A 24,396-nucleotide genomic window follows, 5' to 3' on the forward strand; every position below is an offset into this window, starting at 1 on the left:
TTTCTCGCCATAGTTTGTTTTACCCTTTGTATTTTCTTCTCCGTCTTTCTCAGTGCGTTCTTCCATTTTTTCATCCATCTCTCTAAGCATTTCTTCAATAATTCATAACATCCTAACTCATATTTCTACAAGTATTGGTCATTCCTATCATTTCGCACACTGCATTATTTATTTCTTGTATGAGATACAGCCATATTTTTCATCCGTACCCGCCCCCTTATTCTCGCTCAGTATTTTATCAACATCTTCCTGATACTATTGTTTTTATGTAGCCACATCATATATTATTTAAATGTTATTCTTTTCGCCCCAGGCAAATCTTCTACACTCCATTTTTACATATTCCTTCCCTTCCATATCCACTTAACTTTAATATCACACTTCATGAGCCCTTAGTTATTCCCGTGAGGATTTAATCTGTCTACCACTTACTCTCAACAAAAATTCAGTCCCCTATTTCAAAATATAGAAAGTGTTTACACTCATTGTTTTAAACTAATTGATTGCGTCGATTTTTTTATGCGTGAAACGCCGTTCGACTCTCCGGTTCGTTTTTTTCCCACCAGACGAATGTATTTTAACGGACCAGTTAATGGGCATCAAAATGTCACGCCCTACGATTTCGAGAAAGGGAGACATTTAATGCCCTCCCTTTGGCCCACATGAATGATCACAAAATGACTCTCTGCCCTGGCAGCTGCTTTCTAAACGATTATCCGCACTGGTTCACAGCAAATTACGACCGAAGTTGCATTACTTCGTGAATCGCAGCGTGACTTGCTTTGCTATTAACGTACATTTAAAACATTGTTCAACAACGAGTGAAGAAAAAAAATGATTACATTATCTAAAACGATATCGGCCCATTGCATTATGTGGATGGGTGCGAATTGGCGATGGATGCCGTTGTGAGTGTGGCACGAAACATGGAAAATTAAGGATAGAATTGAGCATAGAAAATAATTTAGGCACTACTCTCACTCACGACCTCTCCTGGGTGAAACATATACGGGGAAAAAGCGGAAATGCTAACAAAAAATTAAGTTTTATTGGAAGAATACTGGGTAAATGCGGTGAAAAGGTTAAAGAGAAATGTTATCTTTCGCTAGTTGGGTTTCATTTAGAATGTGCTGCTAGTATATGGGATCTTCATGAAGTTGGAATGATTGCCGAATGGAACTCGTACAGCGTAGAGGAGTTATGTTTTAAAAACGTATTCATGATAAACTTAATAGTGCATCCAAAATATTAGAGCAGCTACACTGGGAATCACTCACGGAGCGAAGGTGAAATTACAGATTAAATCTCTTACATAAATTGGAAGGGAGTCTCTTTAGCAGTGATGCTGAAAATGTATTATAACCCCCATCGGACTACAGCAGGAGTGATCATGTCAATAAAATTAGAGAGAGCATGGGTAGAACAGAGAGACTTATGATGCCATTTTTTCCGCGGACGATAGGGGATCATAATAACTTTGTTCGACCGCGGCAGGGTCATGTTCGGGTAAAATTATTCATGTGTGTATTCACTCCCTACCACACACCTTAGCGGGGGCTTTCAGCGTTCTAAAATATTTTTAAAAAATAGTGTGATTACTCGTTCAATATGTATCTATCCTGGCAAAAGTTTAGTAAATGCTCGTGAATACTCTTGTGTATATGATTTGAATCCCCGTTTGAGAAATTGTGAATTCGTATTTACATTTTAAATGTTCTAGCACACCTGCATTGGTTTCATCGCGGGGATACTGCTTTAACAGACCCGTAAACATACCATCAAAGAATTACAAATATTTTCATTGAAATCTTACGACACATATTAACTACCTACCATGAATTATAATATGTGACCAGTATAAATTCGGGGACATTAATAGTTGAAACAATTGTCAGTTTATTTGTTTCCGATAGTTTTACTCTCGAACTTTATGGCATGAAATAAAATATTTTCCGTGTCTTAAGATCAGGAAGAAATATAAAAAAATCGTTTCGTGCTAAACATTTTTGGCACTATTTATATAACTAAAATACGGCGCAATGAGACATCAAGACTGATGAAGAGAGACAAATCTCAATGTAAGTAAGTAAATTGAAAACAATCACCATAAATGAATTTAAACACAGTTATCATGTATTATGGAGTTCATAATATTCCATGTGACACCACGGGTTTCAAAACAGTCGACGACGAGGATGCGCAACATGAGCAACGACCTTAGTGGAATCAGAACATAAGCAGTACCATGCTCGCAATGAGAAATGTCACGGATTCAAGGAATTCTAGTTGTATATTTGTCCACGTTAAGTTTGGACTTACGTCACGAAGTTTTTTGACGGCATCATGGCTTTCTTTGGATGAGGGCTTGAAAAGAACTTCTGAGGATATACGCTTTTCTGGGATTTCGAGCTCCGTGGAGAGTGAGGGAGGAAAAGTGTCCGGGAATTTTGACAAGCAAAAATCAGAGTGACGTCACTCCAAATTTATGGCTGACAGATAATATAAGACTCGTTTTCCTCCGCGAAATTACCCGTCTCATATTTACGGGAAGAACCGTTCTCCAGATACCACGTGACATCGGCATAGTTCCTCGAGCTCTCTCCAGCAAACGAATTCAATCTCATTTCCCCCTCTTGTATTTTTAGTCGCGCTCTTTCGTTTTCGCGCATTACTTGAGCAAATCTGACGGTTAGTGAAAGCGCATGAGTTCTTCAAGTCCCCCTGTGTTCGACTTCATACTAGTATCAGCGCTTATCTCTGTACCAGTGGTTACTTGGAGTGTACAATCGCAAGTGCTCTAGTCGAATTGGCGTTCTTTCGAAATAGTGACTTATAAATTGTCGCTTGATATTATTATCTTTGCAATTTCGCGCAGCAATATATTTCAATGGCATTCTAAGCTCGTTCGTGTGAGAGACAGAAATATGATTTAAAATGCCTCTGCCATTCCACTAGATCTGCAAGGTCCATTTGCAACAAACCTTTCTGTTAGAAGGAATACTATTTTCCCGTTTCTTTCGATGATTTCAATGTGAAAAATATAAAAAAACGCACCCTTGTATAGTGAAATGCCTTCGCAAATAAAGTGTTTAATTCTGCATAAATAGCTAGCATCTCGGATGCTTCTGGACTGCTATCCAGCCAGCTGTCAGCTATTGCCTTTGGTTGGCCACTCTCTGATAATTTGGAACTTTTTTCGGCCATGGGTACAGCAATTAAAATTACCACGATTTACCGGAAAGCTAAGCATTCCTCTAAATCATATTCTCCCAATATTTAGTTATTCTAACGGTGCTTTGAAGAGTGATACATGCATTTTCTTTTATATCTACGGCATTATACATAATTTGCTGAGCAATTGAGGATAAAGAGTTTCAAATCAATATTTTACGGGGTTTTCTAATAAATTTGCCCGACAAAGAAAAGAATTTTTTTAAGCCAATGATTTACTCACAAGAAACGTTATATGCTCGAAAAAAAGTACGACTGCAGTGATGATAGAATTAAAAACAAATAAAATGCCAGTCTTACAAGTGCACAAAGAACTGGGCATAACATTAGAAAAACGTGATAGCCATGTAAAAATTGAAATATATCGATATTGAGACTATATAATGAAGATTTGCAGAATTATGTGTTTACTCTTTATTTAGATACTGATCAATAAGAAGATAAATAATGATGAGAGTATTTAAAAATAATTTTACACTAGGTAAACTTAGAAAAAAATTCTTTTCCATCTTCCATTTACTACCCTAAAAGAGGACGGCGCTTAGAGTAAGGTGCGAAACCGAATGCCTGTGGGCTTGAAGAAAGCAGAATTACAAGTTTGGATGAAAAATTTTTAATTGTTTGCGGAATTTGCACAATTTACATGAGTTGTCTTGGAAAGGAGCTTGTTAAAACAGCAAATCATGAAAGAAATATTTTTGGAAAAAACCATTCACCTGTATTTGCGTCTGTTGTGACTAATTTCACTATGGACTGTGAAAAGTGTGCATACATCATTCAATATAAATATGTTTGTAAATAATAAAGCCCATAGTGTTGCCCCATTATTTTTGTGAGACTATGAAGTGACCACTTCTGCCAACCTACCCCACGGCTACGTGCTACTAAGTCCTGGAATTTCCGCCGAAGTTGACGACTGCATCGGAAGCTAGCATTGGAAAAATATATGGGGAGTGCAATATGATTTTATGTCAAGTAGTTGATGCACTGATCGCCTAATTTTTCTTCAGAAAATATGGGAGAATAGTTTGGAAATACGTAAAAACGGTTATAGTACATTTCTTTATTTGGTGGGAACATAAGACAGTGTTATCCGAGGAAAGTTATGGAGGGTTTTGAGAAAATACTGAGTGCTCACGAAATTATTGAATTCCAACAGAGAGATATATGAAAATATTACAATGGCGATAATAGTGAATGGAAAGTTGGTGACTGGTTTGAAATGGGGTAAACTGCGAAAGAAGGAGGGATATCGCCACCACAATTACCAGTATTTTAATGGATAAATGATGGGTAGGTGTATGCGTAGATATTTGGGGTGTAAGGAGTGGAGATGCCAATGTTTTTTTCTTCTGTGCACAGGAATGTATTATTTTGCTAGAACCAAGAGATCCAAAAAAATCTTGCATACGAGTGCCTTTAAGAGCATAGCTCCAATGAGACTCCAACAGAATTAATGAAATTGAGGGCAAATTGGCATTATGTTTGATAATTAGGATAAAAATAGTGATAGGGAAATTAAATAGGAAAATGAAAGTACATGGGAACGATTAAAGACGAGATGTTTAGAAGATAGACAAGAGTAGAATAAAAAAGTAAGGTTACGTGGTTTTAGAAAAAGAGAAAAACTAAGTTAAATATTAAAATAAGAGTTTATAACCCAGGGTGGGGCAGTTAACGAATCTCGGGAATGTTTTGGAGCGAAATTTTCAAAGTAGTAGGGACATAAAGAGAAAGATTGCCTTAGGCAAATAAGATACAGTTTCAGGTGAAACATGGTGAACAATCCTTCGTGATGAAAGAAGACACTTTGCTTTTCCACGAATAATTCTAATTAATATGGCCAAGGTTCCGACACAGCGTAACATCTTCAGGTTACCACGCAACCTTTGTTTTGTTAGCACGTAACCTTATAAATATGTGTAATGGCTGTCCCTTAAAAAATGCCAAATTATGTTTCAATACGATATCCTTTTTTCAAATGCAGACAGGAGGTGGCCACAGACCTTCGGTGAAATACCCTTCCATTGTTGCGTGAGAAGAACGAGAAACTTTGACCTAATGCCATTCCGATAGCGAATTACTACGTTGTGCCCTTTTATCTGATCAGGAAACCCCAAATCGCCGGCGAGTCGACATCAGAAGTAGTTCCTCGCCCCCTCAAAATATAGGGCAAAGATAAGTTGAAAATCGATTCCCAAATTACCGACTGAATCATACTTGATATACATTGGGGCAGTCACCGATATTCCAAACCGTATAAATATGACCAAAACTTCATTGTAAAAAGTTAAAAATCAGATGTGATAGCTTAATACTGGACTGGTACATTTATGCTCAGTTACTAAATAGTTTATGATACTTATACGAAGCAATAAACAGACAAAGTAAGCTTACTTAGGTAATTGTCCTCTTCGTGCAATTTGAAAAATGGAAGGATGTTTACTATTACTGAACTGCCTAACATTAAAACGACAGTAGGTATAAATGGTTTTCATCGTTTAAACGTTAAACCAAAAAAACAATATTGTAAGAACATGTCAGGGCAAATAGAGTCTGACAAAACAATAGGTATAACGTAAATAAATCTGTCCGTAATTCCATTCTTAAGATTAGAGTTATGAAAAATTATTCGGTATAATTTCATATTAATTAAGGAAACTACGTTTACTGTTCTCATGCTGAGCTTGGAAGTCTTCCAGAAAAACACCAGTGAATGGTTTATCTTAAAGGAGATGCTTTACTAAGGTGGAAAATGTCGTATTTTATAATTTGGAACCTTTCCTCTCCTTCACCCACGCACAGATGTTTCCAATGCTTTGACCAACTTATTGAGCCGCATAATTACCAGTACTGCGTTCGAATTGTGAACACCACTCTATTTCAACACTTATTACTCTGTAACCGTAACATATAAGCTTTTCATAACTGGTTCTTTCAAATAACGTCGGCATTATATAAAATGCTAACGGGAAATGCTTTTTATTTCTACGACACGTTGATGGTCCCTACCCCCATTACCGGTCAATAATTTACAAGTTCAATGGATCAGGAAACTGCTACAACTTTCCCGGAAAAGATTTTAGGTCGGTCAATAAATTGCGCCAAAGAGCGAACCCAAAGCTTTCGTGTTCGAATTCTTCTCCGAGTACGTAGGTACACCGCGATAGTTACTTCATCCAGCGTGAAAAGGCTAGCTATGACTTAAGAAATTATTTCACTACCGGAGAGTAGACATCAACCACAAGAGAACGTGCTTGAACGATGATCTATTTTAACCAATGCTCTCAGATATTAGTTACGACAAGTTCCACTTTTGATCAAAAACTGTGCATTTCAGCGGCAAATTGCCACCGGAACCTTATCGACAAGATCGAGGAGTCGTAATCACATCGTAATGATATCGCTCGAAAGACATGAAAAAATGAGCATAGCAGGACAAACTATGGTGTTAAGTTAAGGCATAATCAAATATTATTTTAAAATTTGACAGTAGAAAATATTTCATGGTTAGAGATAAAAATTTTCCGTTTAGAGCAAAAGTCGTAGGAAAACTTAAAATCAAAATATTTAATAGCGATACATACCTGCATAACAATTGGCAGAAAATACGAGGGCGATTCGAGAAGTAAGGTCTCCCTTTTATTTTCGTGAAAAATCAAATTTATTCTCAACTTTGCGTACATCGTTGGAAAGGTTGAGCGTTTAGCTATTTTTCTACGTAGTCGCCTTGACGAATCACTTTTTGCATCCTTGTAAGCAGCTTTTTAATACCGGCGTCGTACCTTTCTCCCGCCGCGTCGCGAAGCCAACTGACGACTGCTTCTCCGATATAAATTCATCGCCATTTAGTGGAAGTGTACGGTGAGAAGTGTATGGACATTAAAAACGTGCGGAAGTGGTCCAGGGAGTTTTTTGATGGCTGGGAAAACGTCCACGATGAGCAGCGGTCGAGGCGGCCGAGTTTGCCGGAATAAACGGTGGCTCCAATTGACGAGATGGTGCGCAATAACCGGAGGAATACCCTTCATGAGATAAAGGAAGGCCATAATGAAGAGAGTGGCTACTTCTCCGTGCAGAATATTGTGTCGGAGGCCATCGGTTACAACAAGGTGTCTCACCGAAGGAGTGTTTGCATCATGACAATGCACGTCCACACCAACATGCACGTGTCATAGTAAACGACCACCCTACTCAATGAATTTGGCTGGGATATCATCGACCACCCTCCCAACAGCCCGGACGTTGCCCCCCAGCGACTACCACTTGTTTCCTGCTCTCAAAAAACACCTTGGAGGACAGAAATTCAAGTCAGACGAGGAAGTGCAAGAAGCAGTCGTCAGTTGGCTTCGTGACGCGGCGGGAGAAAGGTAAGACGCCGGTATTAAAAAGCTGGTTACAAGGATGCAAAAAATGATTGATCGTCAAGGCGACTATGTAGAAAAATAGTTAAATGCTCAGCCTTTCCTAGGATGCACAACAAGTTGAGAATAAATTTGGTTTCAATGAAAAAAAGACCTTACTTTTCGAATCGCCCTCGTAAAAATAAGGAGAGAATTTACTGCAGTGGCCAAATATTATTTTGCGATTTTGAGCAGGATGAGCAGGACGTATTGCTAAGCGCTTGAATGGAGATGAAAGTAGTGGTGGCAGCAAAAGTAGACGACCTACTGCTATAATCATTTGGGCTATCAGAGCCTCGTAGGTAATCAGGGTAGGAAGGATCAGTCTTTAAACATCCAACCCGACGGATGGAATACCCCGTTTGAGGTGGTAGGGATCCTGGAAGGGATAAAGATGCCACTTATAGTTCCGCCACTGCCATGATTTGCGTCGTAAGGTAGAAGACCTACAAATTTTAGCCTATTTGCGCTGGCGTGTTTCAAAATTATGGGGAAATAGATGCATCAAAAGTACTCTAAAATAGCAAGTAATCACATGGCGTCCATACCTCTTTAATTAAAATGTGCTGTCGTTTCTAGATGTGCCGGAAGTTAAAGATTTTTCATTCCGGAAACATTTCTTTTCGGGGCGGATCACCACAGAAAACGTAGCACTATCTGCGGCACAGTGATCTTTATCTCATCCAAGGAATAATCCGACCATCAAACAAATGATTTGAAGCTTAAAAGAAAAAGACAAACTCAGGTTAAATAAATTTACTACTTCAGACATGGTTAACATAAGATTACGATTTTCTCGTTTTCCGTGTTCGCTCATACTGTATCACAATCACGGTATCTTATTTCTTACCTTCCCGGCAGGGTATTGCGAGAGAGAGAGAGAGACAACTGGGAAGTCCAACGGCATCAGGCTCTAGTGAAAATGCCGAAGTGTGAAGAATTTTCTGTTAATGTATGAAAATTAAAATCCATTTAAAATTGACTGTTTATTCTTCTCGATAAGGGCAACTTGTCGTTTGCAACTGCGACAAAAAATTAGAGAACACGAGGGAATTTTTGAAAGGAGTCAAAAATCAAAGCACGCAAGTGCAAACAGCCGATAAACCTTCTCGTGCGAGCGACTGCGAGGAAGTGCGACACCTTTCGCGCAACCGGCGGCGGCGGTCGCCAAACAGTCTGCAGAGCTCGAGTGAGCCGACTGGAAACCTTAAAGAGTCGGCGCGGTCCATTAATGGAGTTCCGCCGCGGTGGCGGTGCGGCGATAGGCGAAAGTTCTCATTCCCGCGAGGCAGAAACTCTTAACAGCTGTGCGCCCACTCTCCAGGGACGGGTGAAAGTGATCTGCGGCGGCACACCCGGCGGGGGACCTTTTCCTCACCCCTCCCTTCCCCCCTCCTCAATACCCCCGCCTGCCCCCCATGCGCTCAAACCCGGCGACGCGAGGCGGCGGACACCTTCGAGCGCGCATCCGGGGAATTTCGTGATTTGATCAAAACAAACGCGGCTTGCTCAATACATCAGCTGCCCTCATCGAGGTCGGAAAAATTTCTTGGAGCAACGGAAACTTAGATGGGAAAAAACTCGTCGCAAATTGAGAGCGTCGTGTATTTTGAGGTGTATCGAATCGTTAACCTTAATACGGCACCTCACAATGGGAACATTTTCAAAATTTTGGCGACGACTATTTTATGTTCTCTCCGCCGAAAACACGTTTAAAAAATGAACAACCTATTCCCAGTGGCTTCATCGAAATGCGAGAATGAGCAGACCTAATTTTAGTGAAAATCAATCATACTCTAGATACGATTTTTATTATCAGTATAGATAAAGATCTCAATTGGTCCCAATTCCGAATTATTAAGATCAGGAGAAATATCGTTAAGCTAATTCAATTTTCATACAGTGTACGCTGCATAAAAATATTTATGCGCGCATGTGTTCATTTGACAGGAAATAAGAGTAAGAGAGCCACTCAAGCGCTGGGAGCCCCGCGGTGCTGTGGGGTAGTCTTTTAAGGGCGAAGCACCAAGGGTTGACTGCACATGGCGGTAAATATAGTCAAATTTCGGCCATTTTCACGGGTACTTGAAATTTTGTAGTCCATCCTTGGTGTGAGCCTCAGCAACGCAGGCAATCGGCGCGAACCCTGGAGGCCGTGCGGGCATCGATCGTTCGAGAGAGCGATGGACAGGGCCTGAGAAATTGTCGGGGTTAGTTCCTACCAAAGCATTTTTGTTTTTAAAGAAAACCACCCTCAGATTCTTCCCTCACAACACTGGTTGACCACAGTGGTTTCCTTTTCGCAAATGTCTCGGGGGCAATTTAAATACCCACTCTATTTTTAATCGGATCGATAAAACCACCAAGAGATCGGGAATGAAATGGTGATCGAGGAGGGGAGACCACACACGCAATTCTAACCTCACGGACAATTCCGCAAAAATGAAAATATTAGCTAAATATGAAAAGAAAATAATTAACCCTCACGGTATATTTGAACAATCTTCACTCATATGAGCACATATGAATCTTGAACCAAGATAGAGTCAGTACATACATAACGACAAGTAAGCATACATTTTAATAATGCACAACAAGGGAAATCACATAGATTTGCTCTAAAAATTTAAATGATTTTGTGCCCTTGTTTTATTTCTAAATATTTATCAGAGTACAGAGCTAGATAAATAGTCATGACTATAACTCCTAGGCTAACAAATAATATTCCAAAGAAAAAAAAGTATTACGCTATTTCATTCTCATCTCCGTAGTTTTTTTGCAAGGTCCCAATAGTCTATCCTCAGTTTATTTCTCGGTAGTGTCAAAAAAATCAGTACCACAGAATGCTACTTTTACACATAATTTACAAGCAGCATGCATGGCATACATATTGTTGATGAGTCGTTCAACTGTAGAAAGAAATAAGTGTATAATGCTGATAACTATATACATAAATAATTATAAATCAAATCCTTATTTTATAAAAAAAGTCCAAAAATCATGAGCTTTAATATTTTGCAAACATACTCATATATTCTAATGTTTATTATCCTTATTTTGCTAAAGCAAAGGCAGTTTGTTTTTTGGGCAGAGCATTTGATTTTTAGGGAAATAGATTGGGTAAGAGACAAAGTGATGGGTATTACTTGGTGAAAAAGAGAAGAAAGCTGCCACCAACTAAAATCTGTCCAACTGATCAAAGGCTGTGGAATCAACACCGGAAAATCATGTAAGATTTGGTGCTTTCCCAGTGAAAAAATGCTTCACTAAAGAGAAGACTTGGTGGGTTTGTTGACTCTTTAGGGTGTCAGCTGCTGATGTTTCATCCTCAGATCAATACACTGAGGATGATTATGGAGGTAGTCATCGAAAAATTGGCAGCTGACACCCAGAATCAAACCTGTGAAGACTTCACCATACTCAAAAACCATTCAAACAAATTCAATAATCTGTGTTGTACCATAGTGAAGCATGAAAGGTTGATGTGCGCAGGGAATTCACATCTTTTCATTCACTCAACTCATACTTATAGTAGCTTGTGCAATTAGATTGGGATTGCCAGTTTGATGCACATGTGGAGTGGCAAAATGAAATGGTGCTGGAAAACTAAGATATCATAGAGAGATTAATCGATACATTTTTTGACCAGACAAGAACTTCCATTTTGGGGCAAGGAGGTAATAAGAGACAATCACTAAGGGTTAAAAACATTTCAATTTTGGATTATATTGTTAAGTTGGGAAAGAAATTAAATGAATCCCCAGCCCAAAAAAATGCACAACACACTCCCAATTTCATAAATGTCCAATAAGTCTCTACAAAATATTATTAGGTGACATTAATTTACATTTACAGTATTTGCAAGAATTATACAGTTAGTTCAAATGAAACATATGAAGAGTTTCTCAAATTTCATCTTGGTGGAAAAACATCTTAGAAAATTGTAACTATATTGTGTTTGTAGTTGGTACTTCGTATGAATAGTAAGAAAATTTTAGGGCCAGGTGGAATGGAAAATAAAGAAAAGTATACAGGTATTAAAGTTTTCTTCACAATTTAGCCACATTTTTCTTATGTCAATGTCATGAGACCATCTTGCACATATCACACCAAAAATAAATACTCAAAATCAACCCTTAGAAGCCACAGTATTGAGATTAGGAGGGTTAAACAGTGTGAAAATAGTTTCACAAACAATGAGCCTTACAGAGTTAATGTTACATTGTTATTGCTACTCATGAATGAATTATTAATTTTGGCTATATAGATGAAGTAATTATTTATTTTTTTATTTTTCAACAATTTTCACATTTATTACACAACATCCTTTTGTACATAAATAAACATATAAGTGCTATTGCTCACATAATACTGTTTGTTCAAAAAAACCATGTTTGATTATGCTGTTAGTAATATTTTCATTTGCCACATGAGAACAATACCTACAGTCTTCAGAAACAAAATCCTACTCTAGGTAATATTCAATGGAACAACCAACACTGTGCACAGTAAAGTCATTTCAACAAAAGAGAGAATCGAACAATGTTTTTACATGAAAAGGTTTACATATTTACAGAAATATATATATATATGTGGTATTTGATGACATATTTAATAATTGTTACAACAACCTTGTCGGTAAAGTTAATGCTTCAGACACATATGCTTCATTTTGAAGACACTGGATGATGGGTAAAAAACAGGATTCGTTAAATAAAGTATAAGTTACTGGTTGACTTTAATTTAGTTTCCATCTAAATATAAGTCTAGGTTTTACTGATCAAATGTAGATTAATCATGAATGTTTTGAAAAATGAAATGCTTTACCTATGTGTTGCTACTGCATTTGAGGAGTAGTTAAAGTAAAATATATCCACAAATTTGGATTGAGTTCTGGATATCTACAAAATCACAAATTTTTCAGCATGAAAATTATTTTTAACTCAGATTTTCGCAGCAGAATAATTTTTAATGGTCCCAGAGAATTTTATGTTGACAGTTATTCACCCATATACTTCAAAATCAATTAATTCAAACCAATAGATGAATAAGTGGCTATAGAAATACACACAAGATCGTGGGCCAAAGGCTTGATTCAATTTTGTTTTAATTAAAAATTATTATTCAAAACCTATGATTCAATTGCATAATAGAATGAAATGTCACAAAATTTTCCATCTACAACACATCTGTCAGCTAGTAAGACACACTTTTACAACAATATATTCTCACTTTCACATGTATCTAATCATTTTATCTTACCTCAGTCAAAATACCTGAGCAGTAAAAACTCAGACCCAACAAATCCCACCATTTTTGATAGAATTAAATTGCAAAGCCAATCCCATATTAACTCATTTTTAAAAAAAAGACACTGCTGCTGAAGAAATATCATTCAACTTTTTCCACTAACACTTTTCAAAGTCTAAGTGCATCTTATGTGCTTGTTGGGCAAAAATATGGAAATTTGATTTCCTCAATTATTGATTTTCCAAATTAATGCCTACAATCTCATTATGCATTAATTGAGCAGTTTACACATCTCCGTAGATATATAATAAAGAACAAAGGAATGAAAGTTCTTAACCCTGAAAGTCCGTAACATCAAAATTGTCCATGTTAAAAAATTTATGCAAAAAGTCTTTGAATTATGATTCTACTAGTCAGAGAAATTTAAATTTTAGTGGTAATGAAAAAATTGACTGATTGCTTTAGCCTATATTTACATTTGCTCTGTATATAGTTTGGTTCTCTTTCTTTTCCTCAGATTCCTGCAGCAATTTTAAATCCCATATGAGTACACATAATGCTGAAAAACAGTGGGCATCTTTAAAAAAATATTACTCTCTATTAAATGCTATCATCAGCTCTTATTTGTTTTGATCAGATTTTGTGGGTAAGTTTTCACAGCTAAGCTCAGTAATTAATGATTCACAATTTACCATTTACTCTCAATATTGCAAAATGAACATAAGATCCAATGCATGTTTTGACAATTTTTGATTACAACAATAATAGTAAATTTACGTATTATCTATATGTGGATTAATACAAAATACTTACATAAGGAACAATTATTTACACCACTCTTATTATTAAATTATTTACAGAAAACTTGCTGCAGAATGTAATGTGGCCATTTTGGATTTTGTAAAAAAAAAATATATATATATATATATATATATATATATATATATATATATATATATATATATATATATATATATATGAATCAAGACTTGATGTCATCATTTTTGTAGAAGGATATCAGGCATTAATTTTAGGTGATCCACCATCGGAGAAACTGAAGGAAAAATTGCGATCCCTGCAATATGATTATTATGCGTAGAATAATGTATGGCATTGGCTCATACTTAGCACAGGTACCTTACCACTTATGCCATAAAACAGAGATGAAGGATGTTCATTTATGGATAATTTATGAAGGCACCTAATAAATATTGCTTCGTTAAAAATTATCATAGAAAATGACAACCCTTAAATGTATATGTTACTATGAACTTGAGATTAGTGCACAGGTGTACCTCAAGCTGTTTTTCCCAAGTATTTGTAACTTGCTGGACACTTTTATACCTTTTTCATGTGATGTATACAGAGAATTATTTTGCTTGTGAATGATATTCATAAGAGCCCTTTCCATATCCCCATCTTTGATGATTTGATTTCATTAAGTCGGAATACTTTAAGACTCAATACATTTTTCATAATTAATGTTATTATATATGAATACACAAACAACAAATAAAACTTCTACAAAAAAAAGAAGTTCAATGAAGATCATACAAAAATAAGAACAAGCACATCATGTAACGTTCCACTGATATTATATTTTGAGCTAATTTGCACCTCTATATTAATCCCATTGCTTAACAAAATCCCTCTAAAATATCTATAAGAGAGGACTTCTGCTTTTCATTTTAGACATTTATTCCGTTTGAACTCCTACTTCATAAAAAATGTCATTTTTTCCTCATACATTCCAAACCTTGAGAAAAAAATTAATTCTATATTCATATGATTCATTACTTAAATAAATGTAAATGGATATTTAAAAAAAATGGGGGATAAATAACATATTGCAGGGATCACTAAAGGTCATGGCACAGAATTTAGTGTAAATATAAAACTCTTCAATGTCCAAGAAATACTTGGGTTAGATGGTGGCATAGCAACTAAGTCCTGAACATATGATAGATGAGTGTAATTACCATGACATATCTTCTATGAAAAATGCAAATATATTTTAGTGCAATTATAATTATTAGTAAATAAGTTTAATTTTTACAAAGAGCATCATTTTTCACATATCACCTTTGCCATCTGAACTTGGTTGTTTTTTCTGTAGAATTTTGGTTTGGTACCCCAGAATTCCTTTCATCCATTGACATTTCTAACGGCCATGTATTATTCTCCTCATTGTAGTGTATGTGGTGCACTGATTAAGAGCTGCAATTAATAAAACTTTAAAACATATGCTAATAATACAGGGCCATTTGACAGCCATGTAATACCATGCTGTTATTTGTCACAATATCGGATAAATTAAGAGTTGATTGAAATTAGGGGGAAGGTAATTAAACTGGAAATAAGAAGAGAACAATTATAGTATAAAATTCAAGGAAGTACGGGAGGGAAAATATTGTCTTTGGATTGAGAATATTATTATGTGGGTAAAGAAATATCCAAAGACAGTGTTGTGTTTGGAATTTTGGTTTATTAACACAGTTCATGGCACATATTATATTGAAGTAGATATATATAATTGCTTTCCTGCATATTCATGGGAGGAAGTAAGGGGGCTTAAATGGACACCTTAAAAGTGGAGGGAGAGAGTTTTGGGAGGGAGCAGAGGTGTTGCTATGGAAGCAGAGGGACTAGAGCCATCAAAATGGAGGTTTGCAGTTGATTATTCTAAATTTGGCATAATGGTGTTAGAATTTGAATTCCTAATGCAAATATGGTACGCTTAGCCAGATTGGGAATTTTGCCTTCTTGAGATATATGGTAGGCTGCATACTTTTGTGGGACTAAATGGGCATGCCAACTCACTTTTAATAGCACACGTGTAATTTAATGTATCAAATCATACCAGATAGGGTCAGAGTTTATAGTTCTTAGTAGTGAATATTGGAAAATTAAGCATAATAAAAATCCAAATTTCATCTAGAGAGCAGGGAATTATTCGTATACATATATTAATCAAATAAGTAGCAACTGAGCATGAGTGTAGAACTTCAGGACTCCAGCGCATTAAGATTCTATGGTGGGAGACTATCTCAGACTTAGGAATAAAAGATGTGTTTTTTAAAGGTTCAACATGCTCTCTTATTCTCTTAGAAAATTCAATGTTAGTTTGGAATATATGTTTTATAACAGTTACTTTATAGGACTATAAAGCCCTGCTTTATATATTGCTAGTATTGCCTCTCAATTCCTTAAATTCAAGCTTGAGGAGTTTGTACAGACTCCATCAAATCAAACGCTTTTTTGAAAAAAATTTCCTTGATTTTAATAGTACTGGAGAATAAGATCGAACTGAAACACTTTTTGCATAACTTTCTGGATGCTAATTCTTACTGTAAAAGTTATTTGAAAATTGGGCATTCTTTGTAAGCCAGCAGAAGGGTTGTTCAGGTTGTCACATTCAGATGATGCATTAAATCTCTTTTGCATACTTAAGGGGATAGAGAAAATACTGTGAGTATAAGAGTTGAAAATAGGGTTTATCTGGAAAAGAGTATGTAATTAATTATGAGATCAATACCAGCAGGGATTTAAGCATGGCATAAGCTTTCTCCCTCTTCTACAGTCCATTACATCCTCTCCCCTGATACACATATTAATGGCCCCACAACAAAATGGACATTAGAGAATTTTAAAACATTTTATTTCATGCAATTTCCTAACAACTCAATAGTCTTCCATGCAAGCTACGGAAACTCTTCCATTTCCCTGAAGAATTTGAAACCAATACCTCTGGGCCTATGTTTAAGATGATGTTTCTAAACATAGTTTACAGTAGCTGTTTTGAAAGTAAACTCATGAAGGCAAGACAAAGTAGGCACTCATCAATCATTGTTCAGATAATCATGTTCAGAAAGTAGGAATAATTATTCCATGTTAACAAAACAAAAAATAGCAGCTGCTGAGCCAAAACAAAAGCTAGCCTGATTCATAAAAAGCAACTTTTTTGCCTGATTATTTATTTGATGATGGTCATTTGCAGCTTTTTGGCATCTTTATATCCCCTCTAGATATTTGAAAAGTATTATTTCATGGACAATGGTCAGTTTATAATTGCATACTGATGCATCTATATAATCAGTAGGTTCTAAATGTCTTTGTTACTTGAGTGAAAATGCTCATCATAAATATAAAAATATACTTCAGATAAGTTTTTAATTATTGAAAAGATAAACCCTTCTGCATTTGTTTGTCTGATAACCCTTGAAATCCACCTACAACCAATAAGTGTGTGCTTAATTGAGGGTAAACAGCAGCCATTGTTTCTCAGATATTAGTTTCCAATACCAATTAACTTGATATGGGTTGCCAATAATTCATATGAACAAGATCATCAGTCATTGGCCAATATTCCATGTAAGACCCAGAATCTAATTCAGATGGATTCTGGGGAAGGGGAGGAAGTAAGTAGTGTAAACAAAGGAGTAGAAAGGAAGGTACTCCATTATGTACATTAAATAATGAAAGAACTACCTGGGTCGAGGTCATGTCTGAATAAGACTAGCAGCAATGAAAACTTCACACAGCTGACGTGACAGTGTTCGATGCATTGTTTGAGTCTGCAAGGGTTTTATGCATGGATGGGCGATATCTTGAAGAAAAAGAATTCTCTCCCCCAATCATGCTCCCACGTCCTCGGAATGTAGAAGTCGTAGAAGATGTTGAGACTGTAAGGGTGTCAGTTGTGAAACTATGCACCCCCCCTGTGTCACGCCTTTGTCTTGCGGACACTGTTAGAGCTGATGAGTCATCCCACCGTTTGCTGCACCACCAGCATCCTCCACCACCATCATCTGTGCTTCTACCAAACCATGAAAGTAATGGACACCTCCTGAAAAATAAGGAAATATTGGGAAGGGTTGGATCTTATCATAGAACCAAATGAAATTACAAACATCTACTGGCAAATTCTCTCCATCTGAAACCGAAGCATAAAAGAGTTGCTGTACACTTCACCCCTCCTATTTATTCAAAAGGAAATAATCCATATAATGCTGTGCAGATAATCTCATGGAAAGGAATCATATCCCCAATGTTACCCAAGAGCTATTTCAGTAATCATGTTTTATTCATAGGAAATTTATTTTTTTTAGGATGCGTAATAACCTAGGGGGCTGAGCATTTGGCTACCATCCAAAGGTTCACATGTTCAAACTTAGGTGATGCTGCCATAAATCCCTGGCCAAGGCCAAGTTCTGTTTTTTTGGATGGTAAAAATCACTAGCAAATCATCAATGTGCATACATACACCACAGGAAATAGGAGTTTTCCCAGAATGTGTGAATTCCATCTGCTTGACTGCTATTGTACTTTGTTTGCAGTAAAAATAGTGATCAAGGCAGGTTTTTGATGGGCATAGGTACTGAGCATTTCTATGCATCTTTAGTTTATCCAACATGACACTAAATACCATAAAAACAACACTCTAATAAAACAATCAGGAAGGCCTGAGCCTATACTTTTCTCATCCACATCACATTCTCTTTTTATGTCTAAACTTATATGGATTTCTACGGCACAGAAACATGATCATTAAAGCAGAATGATAGGCATAGATTGGAGGCATTTGAAATGAGGGCTAGAAGGATGGAGAAGGTGAAGTGGACTGAAAGGAAAACAAATGAGTAAGTACTAGTTATGGTTGGGGAGGAGAGGAGATGTTTGGGAGAAATATAAAGGAGGCAGGAAAGATGGATGTAGTGCATTCTGATTGGCATTGGGATGTTGAAGACTGTAATAGAGGGGAGAATGTTAGGCGTACAAGGAAGGGACAGGAATAGGATAGGGATGTGGGTCAGGATGAAGGGAGGAAGGAAGTATGCAGAATTGAAGAGGGGAAGGGCTTATTCTATAATGGGTTATGTTTTGCTTGGAGAGGCAAGGAAATTGTCACGCCACTGCTTGGTAGCCTGTGTCCACCCAAAACATACCTTAACCAGGAGATTACCGATAATAATAATGTAAACTTGCTGACCTAATATCTTTATCATATGGCTCCTCTACATATTCTTTTCATTTCTCTTTAATCTTTCTTGTTTGATCAGTAATTTTCCTTCAGTATCTTTAATAGTCTAAACATATGTTCCTTTCTTACTTCCAAATGGATCTTTCACCTTCCTGTTCAGCTCACCTATTTCTCTCTTTCTTCATAAACTCGCCATGTCCTTGTGCTTCATCTTCTGCCTCACTTTTTCAGGCTATTAGCTTCCCACCTCAGCTTATAATTCAACTCTTAACTCTTTGTAATAATGCAACAATTTCAGAGTGTAAAAATCATTCGCCTTAACTGGGATACGAACCCAGATCCCTCAATATCCGGTCGAGTGCTTTAGCCACTTAAGCTACCGAGGTGTCCTCTTAAACTCTGAAATTTTGGAGCTTTTAAAGGAACAAGATGTTGTGACGAAATACCGTACATACAATGTCACAGGCATTCGTAGTCGTGCACTTTACACTCATTCGTCGTGCAGTGCATTTTTACACTCTGAAATTGTTGCATTGAAATGCACATTAGCGGATTCCGTTAAAAGTTACTGTTGCGGCATCTCCCGCAGTTTCTTTGGTCTTTGTAATAATTCTATCCAATTCTGTGCACACATTTTTCCATTCCCTTATATTGTCCTTCTATCTAATTATCTTTTCTGAAATTTTTTTCCTTGCCTTTTTAATTAGCTGTGTCTATGAGATAGTATAGTTTCGTATAGTTTCATTTAGGTTCAAATATACTATTTTAAATATGCTCCCATTTTTCTTCTATGGCACCCAGATCTCTTTCCTCATTCATGATTTCATCTGCAGTCTGCGCTGCTGATGCTCCTGCCTTGTTCTGGTTAATACTTCTACTGGTACCATCCTGTTGATGTCAACAAATTTCTCACCATACTGAAGGAATTCCTATTCTTAGGTGTATTGCCTATACATGTTATGTGAGAGTAAAGAAATAATTGAATTTGGTGTATTTATTTATTTTTTTGACAAACCCTTTCCCAAATTGAACTGAATATCTATTTGACGACAAAATGCAGCCATCCATTTGAGGCTTTAAAGTTATCTATTCTGAGCTCTGCAGTAACTTCCAAAGTTCTCTAATGTAATCTTCGGTTGAAGATTGATAAGTTATTTTGCTCTCACACTTATAGACCAAGCAAAAATAAGTGAATAAATTTTATTTCCTAATTTTGGGAAGAAATATCTCCATACTGTCAGCATGAATTTTCAATCCATAATTTTCTAATGTTCTCCCTTTTATTTAAATGTCAGCAATTTATGCCCTTTTAACATTGATATACAATGCATGGGTATACCAGGTTAAAGTAAAGTTATGTTATATTTTGTATTTAAAAAACAACCCATCCTTATTAGCCTGATCCAACATTATGCTTAATATCATAACATTCTACATCACAATGAGCCAATTTGTAACAATACATACTTTCTATCCCCATTTCATCTTTCATGTCTTATCTTTTCCTCGCTCTAGCTGGCTGACCAAACCCTCCTCAATTGCCATTTTCAACATCCCAGTAGCTCTCAATAAGCCCTGCATCTATCTTTTCTGTCTCTCTGAATTTCTCCCAAAAACTCTAAAACTATTTTTTCCATTCTTTTTCGTGCATAAAAACATGCACACTGCATAAGCAATATGCTTTAAAAGTTATGTTTTAGTATTTTCATTATGATCTCAGCATAATGAAATGGTGTATGCATAAATATTCCACACATTTATAAATTTAATTCTGTAATGAACTCCTTTATACAGCTTCTTAATTTAGATGGAGAGAACTTTTCAGAAAAATACATTAATATCTTGATCTATTATCAATTTATTAAAAACTATTGTCAAAGCTTTGAACTTCTAGGATCAAGCTAAATACAAACACAGTAAAAGTTCACTCCAATGGCTCTTGGGTGTAAAAAGAATAAAGTGTGCTAGGAGGAAAATTTGTCTTTTTGTGTAATATTTGATATTGAAATGCATTTTCAGTGGAATGTTGAAAAACATTGTTGTATTGTTTTATTCTCAGGTTTCAAAAACGTTAATATGATTTCAGTGAACTTTTACTCAGGCATGCAAAGTGAGAGTGTTAACAAACAGGGTTATTACAAATTAAAAGTGCAAATAGCAAAAATGAATAATCATAAAAGTTTTAATTGGATGAAATTCACATTTGTTTAATAAGTCACTGTACATGTTGGATATATTTTAACTTCATTGGGTGCCTATCCAAGTATATTAGTATTTGAAATAAAAATTATTCACTTATGGATACACTCAGATGCACAAGTTGAGTTTGAACTTGAGTGTATTTATTCAAAATATCTTCCTAATTTTAAAGGATGAGACTTGGTGGGCATTTAAAATGTTTTAATCCAGAAAGGAAGTATTAGAAAAATTAGGGTAACTCATATTTTGTTTCCCCTGATAAAATCGAGGAATTTCATCACCCATTAGAGAATTGATAAGAAAATTTATTTGGCTTAAATTTTCAAAAATAAAACCTCTTCAGGCACTGATCCTAAGTGCCTAGTAAGATAAAGAAGAAGATTTCAAATCTTATTTTGAAAAGAGTCACTACTGTTGAAATGAGAAAAAATGATATGAAATATCTAATGTGAAAATGTTTTTTTTTTTTTACTTGTTAGTTTCAATTTTTAATCTCTGTGCACTGATCAATTATGGATGACTGAGCATACAAGTGTGCTACATTTGAACTATGGAGATACACACTGTCAAGATCAAAATACAATTAAAACTCAGTATCAATCATTCTCATTTTAAATTTAATAAATGAATAAATTGTCCACAGTTTCCTTCTATTGAAAAGGGTCGGCACAAAAGTGACCATTCAGAGTGATGAGTAATCTTTTAGGGAGCAAAATTTTATCAAAGGAGTCATAAATACTTTTTTTGGCGTGAGCTATCTTCCCCAACCAAATTTCAGACTAAACAGGAAATTTACACTGCTGAAATTTCATCACCACAATGAGAAAGTTTAAAAGGGATGTCATTCGAAATAAAAGATAGTGGTCAATGTTTGTATTTGCAAAATTGCCTGAATTTAATTTGGCTCCTCTAAACAAGAGCTGTAGATTAATCTATTCCCTTATCTGCTGAAAACCTCCATTTCCATCAAAGCTATATCCATCCATCCATCATGGAGAATGTGGATATAGTATCACTGACAAAAATGAAACTTGAATATATATAGCATGACTACTGAAGCAAATGTGAATAATTAGTGCATATTCATATTATTTTCATTCCATTAGTTACACATCTTTAGCCAAACAATTGGTTGAGTTATTGATAAGTGAATAAAGAATATGTGTAATACCCCTGTTTTGTATCTACTTGGTAGGTTTATACAGATTTTGCCCTTCATTCACATTAAAATTTTTCTAACACTGAAGGCTAAAATACTTCAAGCTTGTGACAATAATTGCAAAAAAAATCTGTTATATTGAGTTTTGATCATGCAGAACACAGTTTTACACCCTTTTCATTCAAAACTGTGACAAGTGTGAACTTTTATCAGACATTCAACTGACATGAGCTAGAAAGGCTTGGTTTAATGGTTTAATAGGCTCTATTAAATGAAAGCTGAGTTGTTATTCAAACATTTATAAAATGAACAAATTTTAAATATTATACATTGTAACCTTCCAATAGTGGGCTCCATCGAGAGCACAAAAATGTTCTTTTATTGATTGGGAATTGTCTTATGATGGACAATACTTCCTAACACTCAAAATAAAAAGTCAAATTTTTTAACAAGTATGCAATTAACATATTACATTTGAGTTCATATTCAGAAGTTCATAAACTTTAACGAAAGAAAACAAGCTTCCTAACAAGGATGACTTAAACAACTCAAAGATTGAGACTTATCCTTAAGGCACTGTTTGCACAATTAATTTAAATGAATCAGATATTTTCTTAAGGATTTTGGTTAAGGGAGGCACATTTACATTCTTCATCCCTCTTAAGAAAAGTAATAATCATTCTCAATCATTGTCAGTTTTTGTTGTTTCAATATATGCTCTAGCGAGGTCTTAATACCGTAGAAATTTATGATATGTTGCCTAGGAATTGTAATCTATCAGGGCCCATTTGATGTGGTGGCTAGTGTAAAGGCTCCTCTCCCTAAGGGCCTGGGTTCATGTCCTGGCATTGGAAGAATTTTCAGAGTTAAATCAGCTTATATTCAGGTACCATCTCAAGATTCCATTAAAATAGAAATGTAATCTGTCAAATGGGATATTGAAGTATGTAACCCCTTGGTATCTGTTTTTAATAGGAGGTCAGTGCTGATGACAGGTTTCTTTCCACCCTTCCTACATGCTCTGAAAATCCTGCCATTATCAAATTACCTGAATATATCTACTGATGGAAATGGCCTCAACTGCCAATTTTCTCTCCTAATAACCAATTAAATAATATAAATTCTCCTTTATTTGAAAATGACCATCACTTCGAGGGTAAGTGTGGTTACATTGTAATGGATATGTATGTCATAATAATTAGCAGCAATTTCAGTGGATTACATTTGTAAAAAAATGTATTAAGGTAGGCAAGCCAAAGGATGTCTTGACATATAGCTATATTTGTACAAAGGAAGCAATTTTTAATAGCTCAGATAATTCAGCATTTTTATTGAGAATAATCAACAATCAACCTTCAGGAAATAGAATAGACATTATATAAATGTACGTGTTTACCAATGCTTAGTGCTAAGCAATCATGATTAGTTGAATTTATGCATCAAAAGTAAATTTAATTATAGTCACTTTCTTTTTTAATTTCTAAGAAGTCAAACTATGACATTTATTACTGATGTGAAAATTAAACATATTCATATCTTAACTCCTACCTTAGGTACATAGTTAAAAGATGTTAAGAAGGGTAGCATTATGAAAGCGTATGTATAAAAAAAATTAAAATCATCAAGGAAGAAACTGAAAATAAATAGCATGCACCCACAAGAATGATCATATTTGACATAACAGTCTCCTGTGCAATAGTTTCCTGTTTCATCAAAGCACAATGAACCAAGAGACTAGAATATGAGGAACTTTTAATGTTTCCTATGCTGAAGTCTTATAAGTTACACATTTTATCTTAGTAAATATTCATTTTATAAAAAAATCTAAAAAATTACTAAAATTTGTTATTAAAACATCAAATGATCTGGATCAGAATCTTAAGGAAAAAGCCCTCTTGAAAACCCTTCCCTTTCTTAATTGAAATACTGATCCTCTAATAATACAGGTAAAGCATCTCCTCTGCATATTAGGAACATTTAATTTATCTCATATCCTTCCTTGAACCTGCATTTATTTTTTTCAGAAGTAGCTCTCTAAAAATATCGCAAATGACTTTTTAAAATTGGGACACTCATGCTGCCTATATAATATGAAGCATAGATGCATGTACAAGTAAATGCCATGAGTAAGGCATGTATTGGAGGGAAAAGTACTCTCTTCAATTCTAAATTAG

General features: G+C 35.6%; 2 protein-coding genes across 3 annotated transcripts in view; both read right to left on the bottom strand.

The window, feature by feature from the left end:
• Positions 1-8,737, bottom strand: part of LOC139692141 (beta-1,3-glucan-binding protein-like) — an 85,521-nt gene extending 76,784 nt beyond the window's left edge. Inside the window, exons 1-2 of one of the 2 annotated variants that reach the window (XM_071590196.1) lie at positions 8,485-8,737; positions 8,183-8,355 (exon numbers count right to left, since the gene is read on the bottom strand). The gene's annotated coding sequence lies outside the window, so the exon portion shown is untranslated. Of the gene's footprint in view, positions 1-7,902; positions 7,908-8,182; positions 8,356-8,484 lie in introns of those variants that run through there. The other variant, XM_071590197.1, reaches the window with a different exon arrangement.
• Positions 8,738-14,721: 5,984 nt separating this feature from the next.
• The window catches only part of LOC139691926 (cardioacceleratory peptide receptor-like), a 435,230-nt gene continuing 425,555 nt past the window's right edge, over positions 14,722-24,396 (bottom strand). The window contains exons 9-10 of the mRNA XM_071589875.1: positions 17,373-17,730; positions 14,722-15,101 (exon numbers count right to left, since the gene is read on the bottom strand). Coding sequence (XP_071445976.1) covers positions 17,418-17,730 — 313 coding nt within the window. The 3' untranslated portion in view covers positions 14,722-15,101; positions 17,373-17,417. The remainder of the gene's footprint in view (positions 15,102-17,372; positions 17,731-24,396) is intronic.

Source organism: Hetaerina americana, unplaced genomic scaffold, assembly GCF_022747635.1.
Source record: "Hetaerina americana unplaced genomic scaffold, ioHetAmer1.1.p SCAF_4, whole genome shotgun sequence".
In the NCBI taxonomy this organism is placed as follows: Eukaryota; Metazoa; Arthropoda; class Insecta; order Odonata; family Calopterygidae; genus Hetaerina; species Hetaerina americana.